The sequence below is a fragment of the Anolis carolinensis genome, chromosome 1 (assembly GCF_035594765.1).
Source record: "Anolis carolinensis isolate JA03-04 chromosome 1, rAnoCar3.1.pri, whole genome shotgun sequence".
Taxonomy (NCBI): domain Eukaryota; kingdom Metazoa; phylum Chordata; class Lepidosauria; order Squamata; family Dactyloidae; genus Anolis; species Anolis carolinensis.
The window spans coordinates 35,067,268-35,094,556 of record NC_085841.1 but is presented as its reverse complement, the minus strand read 5'-3'; the positions used below and the strand labels follow the sequence as shown (position 1 = coordinate 35,094,556).

The 27,289-nt window shown below is 38.5% G+C and overlaps 1 protein-coding gene and 1 long non-coding RNA gene across 3 annotated transcripts in view; both read right to left on the bottom strand.

The window, feature by feature from the left end:
• tgfb2 (transforming growth factor beta 2) overlaps nt 1-27,289 on the bottom strand; it is a 106,251-nt gene that overhangs the window by 15,524 nt on the left and 63,438 nt on the right. The window contains exon 2 of the mRNA XM_062972217.1: nt 11,548-11,711. Within this exon, the coding sequence (XP_062828287.1) occupies nt 11,548-11,711 (164 nt within the window). The remainder of the gene's footprint in view (nt 1-11,547; nt 11,712-27,289) is intronic.
• Nucleotides 23,732-27,289, bottom strand: part of LOC134296688 (uncharacterized) — a 50,141-nt gene continuing 46,583 nt past the window's right edge. For both annotated transcript variants that reach the window (XR_010003512.1, XR_010003513.1), the window contains one exon: nt 23,732-24,378. This is a non-coding gene — a long non-coding RNA (uncharacterized LOC134296688). The remainder of the gene's footprint in view (nt 24,379-27,289) is intronic.

Genomic DNA, 27,289 nt, shown 5'->3' with positions numbered 1-27,289 from the left:
GGAGACATGATAGCCATGTAAAAATATGTGAGGGGAAGTCATAGGGAGGAGGGAGGAAGCTTGTTTTCTGCTGCCCTGGAGACTAGGACACGGAACAATGGCTTCAAACTACAGGAAAGGAGATTCCACCTGAACATCAGGAAGAACGTCCTGACTGTGAGGGCTGTTTGGCAGTGGAACTCTCTGCCCCGGGGTGTGGTGGAGGCTCCTTCTTTGGAGGCTTTTAAGCAGAGGCTTGATGGCCATCTGTCGGGGGTATTTTGAATGCGATTTCCTGCTTCTTAGCAGGGGGTTGGACTGGATGGCCCATGAGGTCTCTTCCAACTCTATAATTCTATGATTCTATGATGATTCTATGAAAGATCATCCCCTATTGTCAGAAATTATTCTAATTATTTTAAATTTTCCCCATTCTTTTTGGAGGGGGCAGCTTAGTGGAAGAGCAACTAGTCATGCAGAGAAAGTTTCAAGGTTCTCAAGTAGTGGAACTCCTTCCATGGAAGGCTTGGTTGACTACCGCCTGATGTCTTTCTGTTGGCAAGCAAAGTCCTTTTTATTTAGGCAGGGCTTAATTTTTCAACTCATAGCAGATAGAGCTTTTAATGGGTGATGTTGGGTCTGTATTTTATTATGTTTTAAATGTGTTTTTAAAAACTGTTTTGAATTTGTATTTTGAAAAAGAGTTGTAATTTATCTGTCTTTTAACATTTGCATAAAAATATTGTTTTGTTTTAATGTGTGTAAACTGATTTCAACCTTGGGCTGGGAGAAAGGCACGATATAAACCAATTAACTAAATACTTGAAGGAAAGGCTCGGCACAAATGCCATAAATAGCCCTCCCCACCTGGCAGTGCCTGAACGCTGAGCTCTGACATCAACAAATGAGTTTCTTCCTTTCTTTTTTTCCCTGGACAGTTATTTATGTTGACAGTTATTTGCTGAAAAACTTTTCCAGCATATTTTGCATGAGTGTCTTGAAACAGAAGGTCAAGCTGGCTTTGTTATTTTTCTGGTGACTCGATCTACCTGCCAAACATTCCAGGTCATGTTTTCTTCAACTACATTCATGTAATGCTTTTTGCAATGGTACAGGGAAATGGTCCTACATCCTCGGAAGCCAATGGGGTCTTTCCTTTGGCTTCAACAAGCTTTGGATCTGGCAATAATTGAGAGCAGAATGTGGTCCTTATAAACTATTGTACGAGGTGCAGCCTTCGTGCCAAAATACAAAAGGTACATAGGACTTGCCAAATGTGTTAAAGCCTATAGTTCTGTGATCCGCTTCCTGAGAAATTGCCAAGCACGTTCATCATGCAACGCTGCAAACACAGAGTACATACTGCACGCACAGGCCAAACCCAATTAGGACATGGGCGAATGTAAGGCAGCTATGCTGGATGCCCTTAGTTCGCACAGTCACAATTGCCTCTTAACATATGCTTCCATTTCCTGTTGTCATATTTAACATACAACGTCTGCCATGTTTTTAAAACTGAAGGTTTCTAGCCCTCATCATTGTTGAGTACTCTTAAATGGGTTCTCAGAAAGCGGAATTCTTTTCTCATTCTCAACTAGTATAGATTCACTTAATGTTAATTGTGTCAGAAATGACTTGAGAACATACTGCAAGTCATGTCCGGTGTGAGAGAATTGGCTGTCTACAGAAACATTAACAACCTTAAATTTGCAAATGATACCACTTTGATGGCTGAAAGTGAGGAGGAACTGAGGAGCCTTATCACCAAGGTGAAAGAAGAAAGTGCAAAAGCTGGGTTGCAATCAAACATTAAAAAAAAAACAAGATTATGGCAACTAGACTGATTGATAACTGGCAAACAGAGGGAGAAAATGTGGATGCAGATTGCAAAGATTATTGTAGATGCAGATTGCAGGCAGCAAATCAGAAGATGTTTACTTTTTGGGAGGAAAGCAATGATCAATCTTGATAAAATAGTGAAAAGTAGAGACATCACACTGGCAACGAAGGTCCTCATAGTCAAAGCAATTGTATTCCCCATAGTAACCAAGATGCGAGAAGTGGACCATAAAGAAGGCTGAGTGAAGGAAGATAGACGCTTTTCTCGCATACCCTCTAACATTTCACAGATGAAACTAGGGCACATGTGGCCAAGCAATATCAGAGTGTGGGAAAGATGACAAAAGCTATTAATGAGAACGATCATACAAGCCAGGAGAGGCTAGGAAAGTTTGCCTTTGCTTTATCCTTTTTTTGGAAAGGGGAAGATTCTGCCCCTTCAATTTTCCTCTTCTTTCACTGTCAGATTTTCATATTGGTTTCCCTATCTCTTATCTCACAGAGTTCATAGAACAACCATACTGCCATAAGTATTTTTTCTCATCGCAGGCCAACAGCCATCTTTGCCAAAAGTATACTATTCCTACTGCTAGCCATAAGATTATGATGTCTATTTTTGCCATCTTTGGGAAAGGATTTCTCTGGATATTGTGTATTGGTGTGTGCATTACTTGTTATGTGCCTTAACATCAACTTTGACTTATGGTATTCCTATCACAGGCCTTTCTTTGCAAGCTTTATTTTTTCCTCTTAGGCTGAGAAATGGTGACTTTCCCAAACATATCTAGTGGATATCATGTCAAAAATGGATGGAGAATAGCCATTGTATAAAATATGAAATTGAATCAGTTGCAATAGATGATAATTTTAAGAGCCCATCTACTTGGTAGCTATCTGTACTTTAGTAGAACAGGAATTATTAGGAAGTGTTTCTACAGCAGCAAAAGTGACCATAACAAGACAATACTTCCTGGTCTGTTGCTTTTAGTTTTTTTTTTTTTTTTTAAAAAAAAGACATTTTAGAAACTTTTAAAATGCCTTAAAAATCAGTGGATGACCCAAACATTCTGAAACTTGTGCTGGGGGGGGGGGGGGCATGCAGTCATCAATGTGTCTTCCAAATGTGGCCACTTTATACCGATAGCCATAAAAATGACTGAAAGAGGAGCCTCACAAGTTTCCCCATTGTCGCCAATAAGCTGGATCTTCCCAGAACGTAAACAGAACTTCTGGCTGTCATATCACAGAATGGTATTTTCCCCCTCCCAATTTTTTTTTTGGGGGGGGGGCAGTCAAAAATGGGAATGAAAATGGCACTTTTTTGGCATCTTGACAAAGGGCAAGTTAGAAAGCAGTAGGAAAAGAGGAAGACCACATTACAAGGGGATAGATGCCATTAAGGAAGAAATTGCCCTAGATTTGCAAGATCTGAGCAGGGCTGTGGATAATGGGGTGACTGTCATTGGTAAGGTCACAATAAGTCAAAATCAACCTAATAACAATTAGATTAAGGCTCTTGCACAAGGTCTGATGGATAAGTGGCATATATATTCAGCGTTGCACTGTGTTAAATCTTTTATATATTGTATTTTAATATGTTATTTAACTATTTTAACTGTTTTATTATTTTATTGTATTATGATATACTGGTAGTGATCCTGCCAGTTGTGTAAGCCGCCCTGAGTCCCCTCGGGGAGAAGGGCGGGGTAGAAATATCGGAAATAAATAAATAAATAAATTACAATAATTTGATTCCCTTGTATACTATTGGGGATCAGCACATTATGTTCTTCTAAATCACAATCTTGAAACAATTCAGGATGACTAGAGGGGCTGAAGCTATCTAGAATCAATAATGAATATACTATAAAGAAGTCCCTTGGTCAAGCAAAAAAAATGCCTATAATGCAAACCCTCCCCCCCCCCCCCCCACCCCTCGATGAATCCGGTAATAAACCCATGGTCTTTCCCTGATGTCTATCTCATTCTCAGCCTTGGTTCTGTCAAAATAACAGACAAACAGGGGCAACCCGAATTTTTAGTGTAACTTCCTGCATTAGATGTTGAGATCTACATGGAACAAAAATGCAATGCAAAATTACATAAACCTCTGCAAAAGAATATGATTAAGATCATGAAACAGGAGAAAGAAGAAAAGAGAAAGGCACAAGTGTTCAGTTGTAACTTGCTTGAGCCATGGTAAACTGTATTAATATCTCAAGGCATGGCAGCTAAACCACAAAAATTCAAGAAAGCCATCTTTTCTGTTCCTAGGGATGTTGATTTATGTTGTTCTTCCAGTAATTGTAAATCTTTGTGTAGTCATGACCTGCCATATTAAAATTTAATTGTGACAATTGAACACCAGATTTTTGATTCAGCATAAAAATCTAATATAGCTTGCTTTCCTCTACAGTTTTTAAAGCTTTGGCCCTCTTGTGGTTTGTACTTCAATTCCCAAAAGGTTCAACTAGCAGGGCCAGTGGGCAGGGATTCTGGGAAACTTCATGATGGCTAAACGTTGAGAAGCAGTGTTCTGAATCCCATATATTTTGGCTTTTCTCAAATGAGGATGAAAATGAAAAAAAACTGACATGCACTACTGATGACAGATAAGAGACACAACACAATGCAACACAACACAACTCCAGTAGACACCCAACTAATTCCCAGTGGCATTTTTACCAAAAGTTCACAATCAATTCAACAATTAATTGTATCAATAAATCACACTAATTTATCAATATCAACAATCAAGACCACTGTATGGAGACCTATATACATTACATATTTAAGAGAGATGGTAGGTTTAGATATAGTAAGAAAAAACTTTCCAGCTCTGCATTCACTTCCATAAAAATAATTTTAAAATGATATAATAATAATAATAATAATAATAATAATAATAATAATAATCGGTACACTGGGTGCAGTGCCTAAAAGCCTTGACCTGCACTTAAACACAATCGGCGCTGACAAAATTACCATCTGTAAAGAACTGGTGGGATACCACCAGTAAAGAACTGGTGGGATCACAAATCTGCAAAAATATTGGAGAATGAGCATGCAAAGATACTGTGGGACTTCCGAATCCAGACTGACAAAGTTCTGGAACACAACACACCAGACATCACAGTTGTGGAAAAGAAAAAGGGTTGGATCATTGATGTTGCCATCCCAGGTGACAGTCGCATTGACGAAAAACAACAGGAAAAACTCAGCCGCTATCAGAACCTCAAGACTGAACTTCAAAGACTCTGGCAGAAACCAGTACAGGTGGTCCCAGTGGTGATTGGCACATTGGGTGCCGTGCCAAAAGATCTCAGCTGGCATTTGGAAACAATAGACATTTGACAAAATTGCGATCTGCCAACTGCAAAAGGCCACCCTACTGGGATCTGCGCACATCATCCAAAAATACATCACACAGTCCTAGACACTTGGAAAGTGTTCGACTTGTGATTTTGTGATACGAAATCCAGCATATCTATCTTGTTTGCTGTGTCATACAATAATAATAATAATAATAATAATAATAATAATAATAATAATAATAATAATAATAATAATAATTCTTACCCACCTCTCCTCATGGCTCGAGGTGGGGCATAACATAATTATCATAACACTTCATCATAAAACATTATGTAAAAGGCTTATATTAAAATATATTTCTATGACATATATTAAAATATACAGAACAAAGATTAAAATACAGTAAACACAAGACATGAGTTTAAAATTCAAAGTTAAAAATTGACTGGGTAGGCCTGCCGGAAGAGATAAGTTTTCAATTGTTTCTGAAATTCCGACAGCTGATTTAGCTTTTGAAGCAAGTCATTCAAAGTCTTGGGCAGGTCCTCTAGGTGACAATTACCAGTCGGGTTTTGGCTGGTTGGAATAAGCATCCACCAGAGGACCTCAGTGTTTGGGGCAGATTGTACAGAAGAAGGCGATCCTGTAGGTAACCTGGATCCACACCATGTAGAGTTTTAAAGATCAAAACCAACACTTTGTACTTTGGATGGGAACTAACTGGCAGCCAGAGGAATGACTTCAATGTGGGTGTAATATGCTCACTCCTAGATGTTCCTGTAACTAGTCTGGCCACTGTGTTTTGAACTAATTGGAGTTTCCAAACTTAGTACAGAGGGAGCCCAATGTAATGCATACTGCAGAAGTCCAACCTTGAGGTTACCAGATGTGCCCTACCAACTTTAGGTGCTCCGATTCTAGAAAGGGGCACAGCTGGCATACCAGCCGAAGCTGGTAGTAAGAACTCTTGAGAGATTGGTCTGTAATTATTAAGGTCTAGGGGATGTAAGTGTCAGGCTTGTTAGTATGGAGACACTTCCACTCATGAATCTTTTGAATGGGAGAATGGACATGCAGTAATAATTTTCTTTAAAAATGCCTTGTAATAAAGTTAAGCAGGATCTTTGGTCCTAGCATAACTCTTTCAAGGGGAGTTTGAACCTCCTCTCCCAGGCAGTAAATTCCACAATATAGGTTGGTGACAAAGAAGGCTCCTTGTCTTTCCCTCACTGACTGTGGCTTCCCCATTACTGTAACATGAAGAAAGTTATCTCCATCACAGGGCAGAAGAGGGAGTTTTGTATTGCAGTGACCTCCATACTAGATTTACACTGACTGAATAGTTTGTGGGTGAGCACAGGTAAGGCTGCCCAACAGCTTAAATACCTACATACACCCAGATCCCCCCCCCCCCCCCATAAACATCCAAGAAAATGTTTCAATATGACAGCAATACGAGCGTTCGAAATGGAAGAATTCCTGCAACTCCTTTTCTTAAGCAAGCTCTTTTGTCTTTCCTGGGGCTTAGGGGTTTCAGTGTGCTCTGAGGAATAGAGCAATAAATGCTTTGGGGATTGAACAAGCAGTGCAGAGCCACACCAGTGTAAGAAAGAACAGAAAATGCCTTAAGCCTCCTTGATTCCTTCTTTGCAATATAATGTCCCCCTTGAGATGCACAGTGCTGCTGCAGGCACAGTGCAATGTTTTTTTCCTCCTTTCCTACATCGCATGGTGCATTCCTTGCCTTCCAGCAGCCTATCAGGTACCTAAGCATGCTAAAGCCTCAGATAACAGTAGTAATAAAACCCAAAATTTCTGCTCCATTCTTTATAATGCTTTATGAAGTGTTACTAAAACATGGCACTGTTTCCATAGGAAGTCATTTGAACACGGTATTGTTTTATAGTCTGTGGCTAATAAACTACCATAAAAACAAGATCGCCGCAACCATCCCAAACAATGGATAAGGTTTTTGCCCTTCTCCATTTCATCTGTTTTGCCAGAATGCCTATGCTCCTCTTTGGAATGTCTCCTCATAAAACAAAAATTGGGGGCAGAGGCTTATTTCTAAATACAGAAGCACCTTAATAAAATAAAGATGTGTTGAAGTCTTACAAAAGTGCTGCCAAGGAGATGGGTTCAAAGACATTCCCATAACATCCAAATTTTTATCTGATCAAATTCCAATAAATCTTGCATTTGGCATCAATCTTTAAAAACATAGTGAGAGACACTGGTGGATGTTTGAGCTTGTTTGTTTAATCAGTTTATTTCCCTCCCCTCTTTTAAAGTATTCTATCCAGCAGATATTAGCTAAAGTCTTCATCATTTGTTAGAATGCACAATGAAAAAGGTTTCTTATGCTGTTTCCATTTAACAGAAGTTGAAGAAGAGATTACAAAGATAAAGACTCACTTTAAATTTCAGTATTAACACATTTGATTTCTATTACAGAAATACAGAAAAATTCCTAAAACCCGATTTCTTAATAACAATGCTGTGGAAGTGTGAGACTTTTAGTGTCCCTATACTGCACATTAAGAACAATCTGGTACCACTTTAGTGGCCATGATTCCATCCCATGAAATCATACTATGCTTTCAGAATTATTTGCCAGAGAGTCCTAGTTCTGCAGCTGAGAGGAATGGATCAGAACTGTCTATGGGGAATTCTATGAGCTTTTTCAAACTACAGCAAGTTATTCAGATGCCAGAGTTATAGTACAGTACTAAAATTCTACCTTACTTGACATACCTCCATCCTATGGAATTCTGGGAGCTGCCATTTAGGGATAAATTGATAAATCTTAACTTGCGAGTTTTGGTGCCTCAGCAAGCTATAAAATTCCTACAAAAGTGTTATAATCGTGCTATAACTGTATAGCATGAAAGGGTCCCAGATTCTAAGATTTTCTAGGGTGAAGCCATGGTAGTTAAAACAGTATTAAACTGCTAGAACTGTGTAGCGATAATACATACTAGAATAGCATGTTAAAACCTAGCTTTGGCAAACTACAAAATCTTTTCTCTATATAGCTAAATATTGCCTAGCAGGAATATTCCTGCCTTGAAATCCAAGGCGCTGAAACTGGGGCATAAGGCATATTCTTCCACCTTCAATCCAAGCAATCAAAAGCCACCAGAATTCATGGATGACATCTGATATCTTAGTTCCTGAAGCAGAAAATACAAACACCCTCTCATAGTGGCAATAACATGTGAAACAATAGATCGTTTCTACTTCTTTCATCACGGCACCCATCCCAATTAAGCCATTAAATTCTCTAGGTAACTTGGTGCCACATTATCTTTCTTAGTTGGAACTACCTCACATGATTGCTGTGAATGTAAAGTAAAGGAAGAGCACTATGTTCACTGCCTTGAGCTCACAATAAGAAAAATAGGCCCTTCTACACATGCCCTAAAATGTGGAAGAAACTGGGATAAAAGGGGTGATGGCTAAATGACATTTCATGAAAATGTACGCTGATTTGGTTTAATTGCTGAAAAACACATGTTAAAAAGGTACACTTAAAACTCGATTTTGTTGAAAAATGAGCATATTCGCATGACTGTATATCCCTGCAGTCAACGTAAACACATGATTTCATTTGTACAGTAGAGTCTCACTTATCCAACACTCGCTTATCCAACATTCTGGATTATCCAACGCATTTTTGTAGTCAATGTTTTCAATATATCGTGATATTTTGGTGCTAAATTCATAAATACAGTAATTACAACATAACATTACTGCGTATTGAACTACTTTTTCTGTCAAATTTGTTGTATAACATGTTTTTGTGCTTAATTTGTAAAATCATAACCTAATTTGATGTTTAATAGGCTTTTCCTTAATCCCTCCTTATTATCCAACATATTCGCTTATCCAACGTTCTGCCGGCCGGTTTATGTTGGATAAGTGAGATTCTACTGTATGTCCTAGTGTGGACTGCTCCAGCATATGTGCCCATTTTAAAATCCCAAAACAGCTGATCTGGGCTGTAAATAATCTGGTTCTTATCCTCAGTAAGACCAAGGAATTTATAGTGGACTCCAGAAAGAACAGACCAGACAGAAAGAAGTGGCCAGTTTTAAGTTTCTGGATGTCACTGCTAAGGAGGATGCTGACCTTGGGCACCCATAGCATCATCATTTTGCATGTGGCACAAGCAGAAAGCTGCCTTTGGACCTCAGTTGAGTATTACCATGGAAAATGTATTTTCTCATTGGTTAAGAGGGCCCAGCAGAGATTGCACTTCTAAGGAACCAGCAACTGAATGAAAAACTGTTGGTGACTTTCTACTGCTGTGCTAGAGAGTCTCCTAACCAACTGCATCTGCACATGGTTTGGTAACTGCACAGTGGCAGATAGGAAGGACTCCTAAGGGTCATCACTACTGCACAGAAAATCATTAGTTGTCATCTTCCCTCTTTGGAAGAACTTTATAAGTCCTGGAGCTTTAAGAAAGCTCAGAACATTCTTATGGATCCATCTCACTCAGCATATTTTTTTCTTTTTGAATTATTACCAGCTGGCAGATGGTACAGAGTGACAAAGACAAGGACAAACAGACTGAGAAATAGAAAGTTTATAATTGAAAAATGCCTGAATCAAATGTTATAATGAAAAATGCATATATTTGAAGATGCAAAGCACAGAAGACAGTTTAAATTTCACTCTAATTCATCTCCATGTTTTTAAAGAAGCCTCTCCCCGACCCATGTAATAAACTCAAATGATTTTTTAAAAAAACTCTACAACCTGATTAAGCTGAAAATACCAAAACTTAGCTATGAGCTTAGTATAAATAATTGGCCTTAAATCTGAGCATTTTAATTTAACTGGATTGCATATTAAGCTGCAAGTGGGTTAATGCTATGTAACAGAATTAGTTGGTGCTGAAAGAAATGAAATAACACAAACTCTTGGCTTTAAGTCCATGAAACATACATCAACATCATTAAAGAAAGATCAGTATTGAGGGTCAAATGAGATCACAGAGGATAGATGAACATTTTACCTCACATTCAGCCATTACATTTAAAAAGGAAAAAAAAACACCCTTTAAGGGTGTAATCTTATACAGATTTATCTTGGGAGGAAACTCAATTGAGTTTAATTGGGCTGATTTGGAGTAAAAGTACCTAGGAGAGGGTGATTAATGGACAAAGGCTCGGTTACTGTTTCACCTGCTTCATTTGTGTTTTCATACCATTTTGTTTATTTGGAATGCACAAAACTGTACACCCCCCTTTGATATGGAAACACCAGTGAAACAAATGAAAAGCAGGAATGGTAACTGTTTTTTGTCAGATTTTCGTGTCTGCCAGGGCTGCAGGCCGTGGGGGCACGGGCACTTCTCTCTTCTCCCTCCTTAACTGTGTAAAGCAAAGGGGAAAAAAAACCTTACTGTAACGCCATTGGCATGTGTGGACACAGCGCATCTTCAGGGCTCCACTTCAGGGTCTGGCACATGCACACGTTTTGGGCCTGCTCACAAGACACACTCTCCCTGGAAAAAGACTGCATCTGGTGAGCAGGCCCGACAGCAGGCCCTGAACTGGAGCGCCGAACGGCAAGCACATCTTACTCAGCGTTCTGCTTCAGAACCTGAAGATGAGCTTGGCGTTTGGCATTCTGCTTCAGGGCCTGCTGGCAGGCTTCCTTGCCAGACACAGTCTTTTCCAAGGAGAGTGCATCTAGCAAGCAGGCCCAAAATGCGCATGCACACCAGACTCTGAAGTGGAGCACCGCGCCAAAGATGTGCTGTGTCCACACACACTGATAAGAGTTACAGTAAGGTTTTTTTCCCCCTTTGTTTTACACAGTTCATGCGGGAAAAGAGAGAAGCACCCGTGCCTCCCGGGACCTGCAGCCCTGGTAGGCACAAAAATATTTGGGGGTTTTTGACCAGATTTATTTTCGTACATGACTCTATAATTGAATTTCTTTTTATTCTAATATGGATATATAACTATGGATACCGTTTTGATCATAATGTTTGTATGTTTTAACCACAAGTCATTTTAGTTGTAACTCTTTTTATTTTGTTAGCGGCTACGAGTTCCACATTGGTGATATGTAAAGTAACAGAAGGATGGATGTGCATGCTTTCTTTTCCACTTGTCATAGTACATTAATGGCATCTCATACACAAACTTTAAAAAACATTCAAATACATTTCCAATCTATTTGGGTATCATTTAACCTGGCCTCACTCCTAGAAATTGTAGTTTGGTGAGGTAGCGAGAATTCACTGTGACAGATCCTCAGAACTTCTTCACAGAACTACATTTCCCAGAGTTCACTATAAAAGAAAAATGAACATTAAAATCACTCTTGTCTATATAGCATAATAATGCCCAGACAGAAAGCATATAAGAAAAAGGCATTAGAGAGCAACACTGTTACCTGATAAAGCTCTATCCGCTGTTCCAATACACGAGGCCTTGGATTCCTCAAGCGAAAGACTCTAAACTCAGCTTTCACCAGGTTGGAAGCATTTTTTTCCATCGCTGAGACATCAAATCTCACTCTTCTAAAATAGGGGGTGGGACCATTGGGCGAGATGAGATCTGCAAAAAGTTAGTGTAATGATTTAAAAGCATAAGTATATTGTTCTTTAACAAGCCACAACACAAGGCAGCCTCAAGAAACAGCAACGGAAATGTCTGCAGGATGATTCAGCCTCTAGCAGCCAATTTTGATATCATTAGCAATTTAACCAGATAAACAAACATGTGCATTTGATTATGGAAACAGCAGATTAATAGCGATCAACAAACCGTTTCCAACTCTCTTTCAGGGCATGTGTTTAACCCTGTTCTTTGAAAGCAACGGTGGAAAATCCTGGATGATTATAAATTGGAACAAACTCCTGACAGCTGATGTTTCACAAATGACTCTAGACTTGCATACCCTTAATCACAATTGCCAAGAAAATAGAATTTAATGACAAGCAGTTTGCCCTGGGTAGCACTAAAAAAAGGAAAGGAAAAGCCTGGAGCAAAAATATCTAAACTCTTTGACAATGTGTTTTGTCTTTTAAAATATTTCAAGTGTCTCAATTCTCAGAGAAGAGGAAAGAAAGCAGATAATTGCACAACAAATCTAAGATGTTACACAAAGCAAAGAAGTCCAAAAGTGATGTGGAGGAGGGAAAATTTTCTTTACATTCAGTCATATGCATTTTTAAAGGCATCATTTTACACTCTGGCATAGATTGCCAGAATGATATAGGTGCCATTTTTGTCTGTGCAGTTGCACTGAACATTCATTGCATGTTTGATGGCTAAATGCAGTCTCCCTTTGTAAAAGGTATGGGGAAAATACACCTATATGGGGCCCCATTTTGAAGCTCCTACAATCCCCAAATCCCTTATTATATACCGAGTTGATACCCACCCCCTCAAAAAAAAGGCTAAAAACACCAATGAAATCACATAAATATGATACAGTGGGGTTAATTAAGTCCTCTTGTCCTCACTAATCCTCCCCCTCCCCCATCTTCGGAATCCAATCCCACTGTTCAAAGAGCAAAAATCATCAGTGTTTCAGTTGATTCCAAGAACTAGGTGTGACACAATCTGTTTGCTATTGCTTTGGGAGTCATAAGAGGAAAACATGTCCCAATCCATTTAGCAGTTGCCCCTCTTTGCTTTGAAATGTAAATCAAATTAGTTATTAGTCTATCTCAATGGGTTTTTCGAATTGAAAATTTAACATGTGGAACAGCAATCAAGTCTGGAGAACAGTAAGGGAAATATTTAAGCAATTATGTGCTCCTCATTTTGGTGCTCCAAATTGCCCTTCTATGTGATTTTCCAAATGTAGACTGAAATAGGCTGACAAGCATATTTTGCTGTTTTTCGACCATTAAGTTAATTATTAACAGTAAAATTTCTTTAAAATAGATGTGAGTACATGATATTATGGCAATGACTTAGATTAAAAGCACATTTTCTACTTCCACAAGCTGACTGTTCATTGTGTCAATTGAGAGAAAAGTAAACTATGTGCCTTAAAATTACCTGTTGACCTTCAGTGGTCCCACCAATTTTATTGGGTTTTCTCATGCAAGTAATACCCAGAGGAGGCTTGATATCACCTTCCTCTGAATATATCATATATCCTCATATGTATAAGTTGGGGAAAGTTTCAGGACCAAAATTATGGATTTTGATATGGCCCGTGGATAAACAGAGAGGGGAAAGCATCAATACCTCTATCTTCATTGTCTTATCCAGGCATTCAGAAAGGCCAGAACAGTTGTGTGTGTATGTGCATGCATTAGTGCTTCTTTTAGGTTTTCCTGAGATAGATTATGGAGCCCACGGTGGTGCAGCGGATTAAATCTCTGAGCTGCTGAACTTGCTGACCGAAAGGTAGGCGGTTCGAATCCAGGGAGCAAGGTGAGCTCCCGCTGTTAATCCGAGCTTCCGCCTACCAACAGTTTGAAAACATGTGGGCAAATCGTCAAGAGAGAATCCTTCTGGAACATGGCCATACAACCCAGAAAACTCGAAGCAACCCAGTGATCCCGGCCATGAAAGCCTTCGACAACACACTACAATATAATGTCTGTGCTTAGACAAGATAAAACCTAGACAATGGTTAAAAATGAAAAGATATGGGATTGCTTGTCTGAGATGTATAATTTCCTCACAGATAAGAGAGAAGCCAGGGGAGTCAAATTCATTCTCAGCGAGGGCCACATCAACCTTATGGTTGGCATCAAAGGGCCGTTGTAATTGTAAGTTTGTATGCATATAACTATGTTGCCCTGGCATTGAATGCCTTGAGAACCACATAAAATAATGTGGTTGGCCGGATTTAGACCACAAGACTTGTGTTTGACACATGTGGCTTAGACTAGGTATAGCCTCTCTACAAGAATGTATCAAAAGAGAGATGTTTACATAATGCAATATAATGTAATGAATAGGAATTAAAAATTTTGCTTAATCAATAGAAAGATTATGAAGCCTTCTGCACGCACACGCGCACACACACAAATACATGAGGGTTGAATGAAAAGTAATGCCTCCACCTTCATAACTCCTCAACAGATGGCAGTACTTGTATGCGGTAGGTACTAGCTTGTTCAGTAGACTCTCCTCTACAGTTCCATTGGGCAGGAAGCCTTAGCATTGAATGGTTGTGTTGTTAAATGTGAAGTATGGAATCCTGCGCAGACGGTCTGTCAATACGACTTAAGCAATGGACAGTTATCGAATTCTTGACAACAGAAGGTGTCACCCCCAAAGGAGATTCATCAGAGAATGCAAGATGTTTATGGCGATTGTGTTGATGTGAGTACTGTGCGTCGCTGGGCGAGTAAGTTTAAAGATGTTGAGGTGGGAACATCTGACTTGCGTGACAAAGAGTTGGACATCCTGTGACAGCAACCACCGAGTTTCACAAGCAAAAGGTGGACAGATTGATTCAAGATGATCGTCGTATCACTCAGAGAGAAATTTCAAGCATAATCAGCATTTCACAAGAATGTGTGGGTCACATTATTGCTTTGCTTGACTATTGGAAGATCTGTGCACGATGGGTACTGTGAGACGCTGGTTGCAGAAACAGAGTGTCGACTTCTTCCGTGATGGCATCAGAAAACTTGTTCATCATTGGCAAAAATGTATCCAATTGTCTGGTGATTATGTGGAAAAGTGAATAGGGTTTTTTAAAAAACATTTTTTATTGGGTTTTATAAATCATAACAGTAACACTTCCCTTTTTTAACATTTGCCTTCAAAATCAACCAATATTTTTTCCCTCCCTCCCTCCCTCTCCCTCCCTCCCTTCCTTACTCCCTCACCCTCCCTCCTCAACCACAGTATATTTCTACTAATCTTGCAGGTCCAGCCACAGGTAAAGTCTTTGTATTTTTTCTTTGATGTAATTGTTGGCTTCTACATTTTTCACCCAATTCAAGTAGTCCTTCCATCTATTTGTAATGTCCGTTTGTTTGTTCATTCTTGTTACTTGCTTAGTCATAATTCCTGTAATGTCTAACAAAACTTGATCATACATATAATCATTCCAATTATTTAACGTCCATTTTAATTTGTCTCTCCATCCTCTAGCAATCACAGCATGTGCTGCTCTCATTGTTACTTTAAATAACTCTTGGCAGTTGTTTTTTATACTCGGATGTTCCAACACTCCCCAAAGTAGCAAATCATTATTAATTTGTATTTTTATCTCTAATAAGTCCTGAATTTTCCCTTGTATCATTAGTCAATTTTTTAAAATTCAGAACACTCCCACCACATATGTGCGTAAGTACCTTTTTCTTTGTTACAATGCCAACATTTCAAATTCTTCCCTTTTATCATGTAAGCTAGTTGTTCAGGAGTTCTATACCATCTCAATACCAGATTTTTTCTAATTTGTTATATTTTTCTGTTTTTATTTTATTCATGTTCCTAATTATTTCTTCTACTTCTTGTATGCTTAATGTTCTAACCTCATTTATTTCCGATATTTCTATCCCGCCCTTGCTTGGATCATAAATTCCTTATCTTCTACCATTAATTTGTATATTTTTGCCACTGTTCATTCACTTGTTTTTTCTCTTGCATTTAGCAATTTATCTACCGCCAATTCTTCAGTGGGCTGTGCGCCCTCTTTTTTTACTTTTTCCCAGATCCCTCTTAATTTTAACCAATTTTCTTTTCCCCCCCCTTTTTCCAAAAGATCTAGCCAGTTAATTATCTCTCCATCTTGTTTCCACATATCTTTTACCCTCCTTAATCCCTTTTCTTCTAAGGTATTTGCCAACCTTTCAGGGAGTCCCATACTCTTAATTGGGGTCTTTCCTGAAATTTTATATGCCCATAATTTTTGCCATTTTTGCCAGCATTCATATGCAATTTTTCTTGGACCTGTTAGTTTTTCTTTTATTTCTTTAGTATCTCTAGTGTATAGCCCATATTTTCCCCATCCTTCATTTATTTCATTCTCTATTTTTATCCATTTATCTTCTCGCTTTAAACTTATTTCTAGTAAAGATCTTGATTGGAAGGCCTCGTAATAGTATTGTAGATTTGGAAACCCCATCCAAGTATTCTTCTTGGAGTATATTGAATCTTTTTCATTATTCTGTTTCTCTTTTTTCCATATATCCATTCTCTCAAGGTGTTATCCCATTCTTTTAATTGTCTATATTCTATTTTTATTGTTAGGGTTTGGAAAAGAGAGAGTAATTTGGGGATTATGCACATTTTCAGTGCTTGTATTTTTCGTTGGATACTTAATTGCTTATCTCTCCAAGCTTTTATTTTTCCTGGATTTTTTCCATATTGCCCCATAATTGGCCCCTTTTAACTTAGTTATTTCTTTTGTAATGGTTATGCCTAAATATTTTATTTTATTTCTTATTATTTTTATGTCTCCCATTTTTGTCCACAGCTCCTTCTGCTCCTTTCCCCCCATATTGTACATCAGCATAGTGGTAGTTAAAGAGCACATTCTAAGGATTATTTCTGCGTTTGATTTATTAAAATATTCCCATCCAAACCCAAGTAACGAAGGTGGAGACATTACTTTTTTTCAACCCTCATATATATGAGTGTGTGTGAATACACACACACACACATACACACACACACACACACACACACTGGGGTAGCCGGTTGTTGGAAACAAACAGCAATTCTACTAACTGAAAAGTAATTTCTTTCAAGATCCTGCTGTCCCTGTCCCGTGCAAAGTTAATTGCTTTTTTCTAAGGTAGAGAACACTGGATTTTTCAATGAATCTCTGTACTGTTACATCTGAGAAGAAAAGCTTTTAGGTGCTATAGAAGTAAACTGTAGTCCAATGAAAGAATTCTACCTTTTTTGTAGGTACACTACCTCAGAGTTAAATTCCAGTCCTTTGGATCCCTCTTTTTTTCAGATCCCCTAATTTGTTATCTTGAAATCTTAAGAGTAGTGTTGCTTTGGCTGCCTACTAATCAATCCTGCTATTTACAACCTTGGGAGGCTTAGGTGACTACAATGATAAAGAAGTAGGAATTGTAGCTATTAGTGGGTTAACTGAATAAGGGCATCAAATATTCAATTTCTCCATAAAGAGACAGGGAAAGGTGAACCACTGGTAGATCCACTACCATGGGACTGGTAAATCCTAGCTGGATGTTATTACTACTCCTCCCACAGCTGCTCTGAGTTGAACTAGAGCCCTCCTAATGTTGGACCCTGTCCTTCCAGATGTTTCCTGTTGGCAGAACTCCTGTTCAACATGGAGAAGTGGTAGTAACTTAACAAAGGGAATTTGCATTCTTGCTGGTGGTAGTTCCACCAGCCGTCACTGCAGGGAAATATACATATGATACTCTGCAGGTAGTAAAAGCTGATGGATGTCTTTGAGAATTAGCTGAAGTAACAGTAGAACATAACTAAGAGACTGACAACATGGTCAGGATTGGACAAAGCCCCAAGAGAATTCTTACTTTTATAGTATCTTTTTAAATAAATAGGGGTTTTATTGTTGTTTTAAGTGTAATTGGGTTAACTTGCCACTTACTTATTCTTTTCTGTGTTTTGTTATACTGTATATTGTGGCCCTATTGAGTGCTCTCTGTGAGCCACCCCGAGACCCTTCGAGGAGATGGTGGCGGAATACAAACAATGCTTTATTATTATTATTATTATTATTATTATTATTATTATTATTATTATTATTGCCATTTTTAGAGATCTAGGCTACAAATCTCTAAAAATGGCAGGAATAATAATAATAATAATAATAATAATAATAATAATAATAATAATAATACAAATGAGGCCCGGTAGTGCAGAAGGTTGAATCACTGAGCTGCTGAATTTGCTGACTGAATCTAATCTGGTAAAAGGGGTGAGCTTCCACTGTTGGGCCCAGTTTCTGTCAACTTAGCAGTTTGAAAACATGCAAATGTGAGGAGATCAATAGGTATCGCTCCGGCAGGAAGGTAACAGCGCTCCATACAATCATTCCAGCCACATGACCTTGGAGGCGTCTATGGACAATGCCAGCTCTTCGATTTAGAAATAGAGATGAACACCAACCTCCAGAGTAGGACACGATTGGACTTAATGTCAGGGGAAAACTTTTACCTTTACCTTGGCTACAAAATCTTCACAGCCTGAGCTCACCAAAGTATTCACCACTTGGAAAGTCTCTAAGGAAACCACTTTCTAATGCAAAAGCAGCCAATAAAACATTTATTTAGGACATCACTAGTGTATAGCCTTCTATAAATGCTCTGTTCCACAACTAGCCTGCATTGCTATGATTTCAGTGCCTTCTGTATTCTAGTTACTTCCCTTCTGTCTTTAGCCAATGCAAAATTACAGTATGTATAAAGCCAACAACATCTACACTGCCATATAATGCAATTTCATAATTGAACTGCATTATATGGCAGTGTAGACAGATATAATGCAGTTCAATGCAATTAAACTGCAATATGAAATTGCATTATATGGTAAATGTAGACACACATAATGAAGACTGAACTGCATTTAACTGGATTATGTGAGTCTACACTGCCATATAATCCAGAATATCAAGGCAGATACTCTACATTATCTTTGAACTGGATTAACTTTGAACTGCCCTTCCACACAGATGTATAAAATCCACATTGAACTGGAATATATGGCTGTGTGGACTCAGATAATCCAGTTCAAAGCAGGTAATGTGGATTATATGCCTTGATATTCTGGATTATATGGCAGTGTAGAAAGGACAAGAGATGATGTGCATGAGGAAAGTCCCAGGATCAGTTCTTTTAGGCCCCTTCTACGGTGTTCTATATCCCAGGACCTGATCCCAGATTATCTTCTTTTCCCAGATTAAATAGTAGTGGAGACTCAGGCCTCTTATACACTGCCATAAATCAAGGTTATTAAAGCAGATAATCCATATTATCTGTTTTGAACTGGATTATATGAGTCTACACTGCCATATAATCCAGTTCAAATCAGATAATCTGAATTTTATATGGCAGTGTAGAGGGAGCCTTAGTTTTAAAGATGTCACACTTAGGGCCCTTCCACACAGCCCTATAACCCAGAATATCAAGGCAGAAAATCCCACAATATCTGCTGTGAACACAATATCTACAGTTCAAAGCAGATATTGTGGGGTTTTCTGCCTTGATATTCTGGGTTATAGGGCTGTGTCGAAGGGCCCTGAGTGACAGGGCAGATTTAAGAGTTTAAATCCAGCCACAAAAAAGCACTGGCCTAGATGGAGTTTGATTCAGTTTAAGGTTGCTTCTTCATGACATGTTTTGGAATGCTGTAATGGAATATATGACTCAGTTACTACATTTACTCACGAACTGGATAGTAACTTAGAATTATCTTAATTATCTCAAATGAGATTTCTCAAAGTGAACAAACCAATAAAGGCTTTATTCACTGAAATTAGTGGCTTCATCAAGTAGGGCAACCCAAAGTCTTATTGCTGAAGCAGGGATTCAAACCTTGGTCTCCAGAATTTTAGTCCAACCCCCAAACCACTACACTTAGATTCACTAAACAAAAAAAAGCAATTAATGATTCATCCAGTACTTAGAGATAATTATTCCTTAGTTGCCTTGTATGCATGTGATTTATGAAAACTATGTGACCCTGCACGTGTTGCAAGAGTTTCAACGGAACAGCATCTGAAGAGCAGTAAGATTCCCACCCCTGATTTAAATTGCCAAAGGGGGAAGTCAACAGAAAATAACTTCACTAGGAGAAGTGGGATGCTTTTCTTGTCCTGCTGGTCCCATCTCAAAGATATCTCATTGTGTATATGCAAGTACATATTTTTCATATTACAAAATATGAAAAATTAAAAAAAATATATGAAAGACTTCTGGACCCAAGCATTTTCGATAAATGATACTCAACCTATAGTAGATCATAGGAAACCCTGTTTCAGTTTACAATAGGTACTTTCACTTGATTTGAGAACACGCTGAACTTTGTTATGAAAATGTATATTTATGGAAGTAGATTTTCTTGGTCTGCAGAATAAATTTAGCTCAGGATGGTAAATATGGAGTTTATGTTATGTTTTTTAAATGAAAAGGTAACCAATTAAACTGAATGAAGCAAATTCATATAGGGATAGGCTGCACCACCAAAATAAAAAGGCCTTCACTGGGTTTTTGAGTCTTGACTCTCCCAAAAATGCTGACTCTGTCGCTTTCCTATTTTACAGCATTCAGGCAAGGAAATACAGCTACAATCTAGCCAGAATCTGTAGCTTCTGTACCCACAACAGAGCAGAAAAAAGCAACAAAAGGCACAGCATGAACCACCACTTGAACCATATTATTATTATTATCATCATCATCATCATCATCATCAAATTCATTTCTATCCCGCTTTTCTCCTCTGGGTGGGATTCATTGCGGCGTATAACATATAAAATTCATACAAATACATCAAATCACAATTCATAATCAGTTAAAACATCATATCCCGATATAAAAAACCCAATTAACATATCAAATACAACCATTTAAAAAACTTGTAGCAAGCACCATTTAAGGATATCCATAACCTCCAGCCACTGAAGTTATTTGTCAAGTATTATCAAAATAGCATATGAGATTCCTCCTCCATCATTTAATAAAGCTATAGTTCTGTGCCCATAAGAGAAATACAATAACACTACAAGTGATAGAAAGTTATCTCTTGTTAGTTTATAATCGTAATGGAGTTTAATTATTCCTTCATTACTGAAAAAAAGCATGAATTGCAAATAAGTAGTTATTTCAGGCTAATAGTTAATCAAAGCTCAAATTCTTCAATTCACTTTCAATAAAATCTGGAAATAGGCTTGCAAACAACGTCAAAGGTGAAATCTGGGACCTGTAAACAAGGTCAAAGGTTGGGTGAATGCTACTGTATATGCGAAAACAATGGCACATACCAGAGTTCTTCCAAAACCACAAGTATGTGTAATTTCAACTTGCTAAGAAGTCTTAGGACAGAATAAAATAGAGGACTGGAGGAAAATCAAACCAGTTTAATTGAGAATTATCTCTGGCTACTGGTGCCTCTAAATCCATTGTCCTAAAGAGATTATTAAGTAGAAAGCATTCTTTCAGGCTTCTTCCCGTTTCCTCACATGACCGGCTTGCTGTCCTATTAAACAAACACAGCAAGCACAACTCTTTGTCTTCACTATCCTTTGGCAGTATGTACTTCAGTTGGGGAACTTGATCCATCTTTGGGTGCTGTTGACTCGGGGAAAGAACTAAAAGGCACTTTTAGAAATTACTCTGATGCCAGTTTCAATCTAGTAGTCTACAAAAAGCAAAACAAAACAAACTTTTTAAGCAGGCACACCTTTCTCTGTCATCACCTCTTATCCTAGGGCCAAAATTTTCACTGGCGGACTTGCTCCTTGCCTGTTCCTGTGCATTGCTAATGAGGATGGAGATCAATCTGTGAAAAAGTCTTCCTATGGAAAGCTCCTTAAAGGCAACGTTCTTTGCCATTGCTCTTAATTTATTAATGAACAACACTATCTTAATTACTGGCTGCAAACTGAAAAAAGGATGCAACACCCTGGCATCCATTAAGAGAGAGATGCATAATTCAGGGGCAGTTGCAAAGAGGTCCTGCCACATGTACCCAGCATATTTTCCCAAATGTAAGCATTTTATTGTGTTTTGATGCAATAAAGATGATTGATTGTCAATTCCAATCCGCACACACTTCTTGGTATTACCCTTCCCTGTTCTATGAGATGATTCTACATATAAAACCATTACTATAATTGGATTCATTCATATTTGTTTACATGCATACACAAACAAGACATCATTACAACACATAGAAACATACAGTTTAGACTATCACAAGTTTATTATTATTATTATTATTATTATTATTATTATTATTATTATTACTTATACCCCACTTTATATCCCCCAAATGGGAGTCAAAGCGGCTGGTAGGGAATAGTGAGGGTGATAGTAAATGAAGCACATTTGGGATGCTTATTGGGTTAAACCTCAAACAATTCTCAAAAGACATACCACATATAGGGCCCTTCCACACAGTCATATAACCCAGAATATCAAGCAAGGAAATACCACAATATCTGCTTTGAACTGGGTTATCTGAGTCCATGCTGCCATATATTCCATTTCAAAGCAGATATTGTGGGATTTCCTGCCTTAATATTCTGGGATATAGGGTTGTGTGGAAGGGCCCATGTCATCTCCTATGGAAAGCTATTGGATGGTCTCCTTTAAGTGTCAGACACATTTTGGGGTCATTGTAGAGGGAAAAATTCACCACCTCCTCCATGTGAAAGCGTCAAAGCAAACCTGTTGGCTATACCCCTCCAACACAGTCTGATGGAACATGTAAGGAGGTGAAGAAATTTCCTGCTATGTCTGTATAGCTCAGTGGTTCCCAACCTTTTTTTGACCAGGGACCACGTTGGACAGGGACCACTCTTCAACATTAGTATCAAAATGGTTATGAATCAGCTTTTGTTCAACTTTAGATTTGGTTATTTGGGGTGCTGATTCAGACAAGTGCATTGGATAGACCACATCAGCTCTAGTTTCTGATACAGAACATATGCCATCCAGTATTCGCCATCTGCTCGCCCACAGAAAACCATATTTAATAATCTAGAGGCAATGTGTTCGAGCCAATGCAATTTTCTGAATCAGCACCCCAAATAAACCCAGAAACAGGCCTAAAAACAAAGACACCAAGGTGCCCCCACTTCCAGGTGGCACATGGAATGGCTCCGCTCAGGGAGAGGGAGGAGGAGGAGAAGCTGCAGTTTGGAGATTTGTTGTCACACCTCTCGTGGGTAGTCAGCACTATAAGACGGTTTCACAAGACCAGTTGCTCTAGTTGCAACAGTGTAGTAACGTTGAGGCCACAGACCATATTTTAGTTCTTGGGGGCCACTGGTGGTCCATGGACCACAGGCTGGGATCCACTGCTGCAGCTGGATGTACAAGGAAGATATCATCCTCTGTGACCTCTAGAAGACCTTTTGGAGGATGTCATTATTACTGTGTGCTTAGCTATGTGGACATAACCAGAAACTGCATCACCACTTTTAACTACCCACTAAATGACAACAGCTGAGTTCAGTGGATAGAGAGATATTGGAGTTCTACCTGGGAAAAGTTTCCCAGATGGGATCTCATTTTATATTTTGTGGCAAACTCCAGTAATTCTTCTACCCAGAATTCATTGTGCAATGTAACAAAGTGCATAAGGCATAATAGCAAGAATGATAAAGGATGGCAATAAATCACCACCACTACCACTATTTTCCTTTGGAACTATTTCAAACCTGATAATTACAGCTGATGTGAGTCTGGTTCATTTCAAATGGAAGTGGGAGCAAAAACATCTAGCATTCTTGGATAGACTCTCCTAAGTGAGCAAAACCAATTCAACATGTTTCTTGTTGTGGAGCGACATAAACAACTTTCTTTTTCTCAAATGGAAAAAATCGACCCTGGCACTCTATTTCTCTCGATTATGGCTACACCCTGGGGCAGAGTGACACTTACATGAGTACTCCAATTTAATCTTTCCAACAAAAGTGAACAACCAATGTTATAAAGATTTATTTTGATTGATTATTGTGTTTGCTAAACTTTGGCAGGCTTCCTCCCTCCAACCATCTCCTCTCCAGGTACTTTTGCTTGCTATTAATTACAACATCTTCAAGCACCGGAGATCTTGTAAGTTTTTCACTTATTTTATTTCTTGGTCACAAGAATGACCGCATACTAGGCTTTGATGCAGAGTCTGTGTATATGTAAAAACAAATATTTATAAGAGTCACTTGATGGTGATTAAAAGTGGTTGCAATACTTTCTTTGCTCTGGCTTGTTTCCCTAGACCTCTGTCCAGTTGGGCTGTTGAAGTTGTTTTAAGTTTCCGCTGATAACACAAATGAAAAAAAACAGACAAAAGAAAACACACAAAGACCTGAAATCAGTCACTTCAGTACAAGGTGAAAAAGTTCCCTCCCTCCCCCTTGTGTCAAGCCTACTCATTGACTTACATATGGGCTTCTATCCAGAACTATCTCCTTCTTCAATAACAATGAAATGTGATCACTGATACTGTTTACATAGAAGGCAAATCCAAAGGAATAAGTTATTATGCTGTCACTGCACGTATTTCCAGTAGGATCCCCTCCTGGCTGTCCGGCATGCAAGGGTCACAGACCTTCTCCTTGCCTTCATGAACGCTACGACAACAAAGAAGAAATGAGCACAGCATGGTTGGACTCCCTAAACTAACTGTTAATTATCAGTCTTCACCCCTGATGCATATATGGCGGTATAAATAATAAAATGGAAAGAGAAGTTCAACAAAAGTATGTGCCAGAGAATGAGCCTTGGAACAAAAACAAATAAATACATCTTAACTTCACATTACAGACAGTTCCCAATAACATTATCCCCATAATCTTCTTTCAGTATGATGTCATTAGCATCGAAAAGGAGTGAGATGGGGATATTGCCTGCTTTTTTCAGCCCACTGATTCCTTAGTCCTAATTCCTCCCTCCCTCTTCCATTTATTTCTCTTTCCAGAGTTCAATCTCTTTCCTGTCAATGAATGGGGGAGTGGGGGACTTGTGGAGCAAGTCGAGGATACAGAAAGGATTAGTACTTTTCTATATATATTGGTTATATAAGTAAATTATAACATTGTCACAGTCACCTTTATAAAATGTTTCCATATAGTCTTCTTTCCTCACTACTCCTTCGTATTCATTGCCCCTTTAAAGCAACCACATGGCTTTTGAAAGAATCATTGGTATGATGACACACATGGCTGCAGATATGAATAATGCATATGGACATATATATAACTCTAGATGTAAGGTAATTCTAGGAACCATGCAGTCATCAAGAAATCTTTCACTAATGCTTCTAATTTCCCTCATCATTGGCTATACTACCTAGGACTGATGGGTTCAGCAGTCCAATAGCATCTGGATGGTCGTACCTTGCCCACCTGGGATATGGAGGCACAATCTCTAGTTTGGCCCTTATAGATTAATAAAGCTGGATAGTTCTATGAAAATGTCAATGCACTAACAGTTGGAAAGAGGCTCTCTTTCTTTAGGAGACAACATTCTTAATGTAACATAGCTGTCTCAGCATGTTGGAGATATGTCCAAATATTCACTTTGGAGAGAGATCATTGTATTTGTAGAATGTGACAGTGAGATTTGAGTATGTGATGTTATTGCAGAATGTGAACAAAACTAATTCTGAGTGAAGATAATTGGATTCATTCACCCACAAAGATAACCACCGCACAAATATTGTTCTCAACAAAGGAACAGAGGAAATGATTGCGCACATATCATAAAACAATGGAATCAGTATTCCACTTCTAATTGTTTGACCTATGAGCTTCAATCTTTTAATGGGAGCACTCATGATTCCAATAAGATTGGATGATGATGTTTCTCTCTGTCAAAATCTGGTAGTGGCAATTAAAAATACACATCCTTAATACAATCTGTTTATAGCAGCAGCAAAACATCTGTGCAGTAGCAAACATCATTCACATTTAATGAACACAATTCCAAGATTAATACTTGAATTAAAAAAAAACCAATTCCTTTATACACAATATTCATAATATCCACAAGTTGTTGTGGTTGATTAAAATAGTAAGGAGAGAATATTGTGAATATTTCAGTTATTCTTTTGGAAATACATCTTCAGAACAATCAGTAGCATTTTTCAGACTGGCATCCAAGAAAAGGGCGAGACATTTGAATAGGTGTTAAAAGGCACTATTGGGACTGTTAACTAAAGCAGGGAGGAATTCACACTACTATTTTATTTAACTGCCATATAGATTTTGTATTATTTTGAACAGTGGGAATAGAGGAACAATGGGAATAGAGGAACATTGGCAATTCCATTGTAAAATTATAACCAATAGAACATATTTATTGAGTATTATATATTATATGTTGATATTATGCATTCTTCCAGTTTTATGTAGAGATATATTCACTAGAGATCCTAAAGAAGCAATGAAACGAAAAAAGGGGGGCATGGTAGCCATTTGGTTGGCTGGTTTTTGGTGCTTTGCTGTAGGCCCTGCCTACAGCAAAGCACCGGGCATTCGATGCTCGTAGGCCCAGTTTGCAGAGCCTACGAGCATTGGGCACTTGGCGCTCAACTACAGGCCCTGCAAGGCCTATGAGCCAGGTTGCTGGGTCTATGGGCGTTGAACGCTCAGCTATAGGCCCGGCTCACAGGGCCTACAGCCAAGTGCTGGGCCTACTCTGATGTAGGCCCTGGCTAGCAGGCCCTGGCGCTTTGCTGCCCAAGGCCCCAAAAATTATTTATTCTTTTCAGACCTTGGACAGAAAAGCCCATTTGTATAGGCACCCATTTCCGCAAGTGGTGGACGGAGATGGAATGGGCAATGATTCCATACAAATGAACAACACTAATATTTAGCCTTCATGTCTGAAGGCTCCACCTGGTATCCTCCAGATGCTTTGGTTTACCACTCCCTTCATTTCTATTAATTGTGCTGGCTGGAGCTGATAAGAGCAGAACAGAACATCTGGAAGACAATGGTTTGAAAAGACTGGATTTTCAAGCAACTACTTTATTTCTACCCTGAAATGCAGTCAGGCCTATGCCTTGCCTCTTTTCATGCTGAACCTCTGAAGACGCAGCTGCCACCTATTTGCTATCTATTCATTGAACTGATCATCTAATTATGAATTCACAATGTAGTTTACTAGTTTTTTGTACTAAATAGTAAAAAAAAAGATGAGAAAGTATTGAAAGAAAACAGGAAAGGGAGATTTTTCAATTTGGTAAGTCAAACAGGCAATCATTTGATCTTCCAAAGGTGCACCAGATTACACCACATGTACTTTTCATTCAATTTGGCAACAGTTGTCTTTTCTGTCACTGGCTTTCTTCACTAGCTGTAATGCACTGCAGAAGTGTTTGAAGACTGTTTCCAATTCTCTCTCCGGTAGCTGGATATTCAGGGTGGTCTCTGTGAAGCTCTCAGTTGGACTTCTATTAGTATATTACAGAATATATGTTTCAGGCTTATATATATATTGATCAGCAAGTTCTTAGATCATTCTATCCTGCGGTTCTCT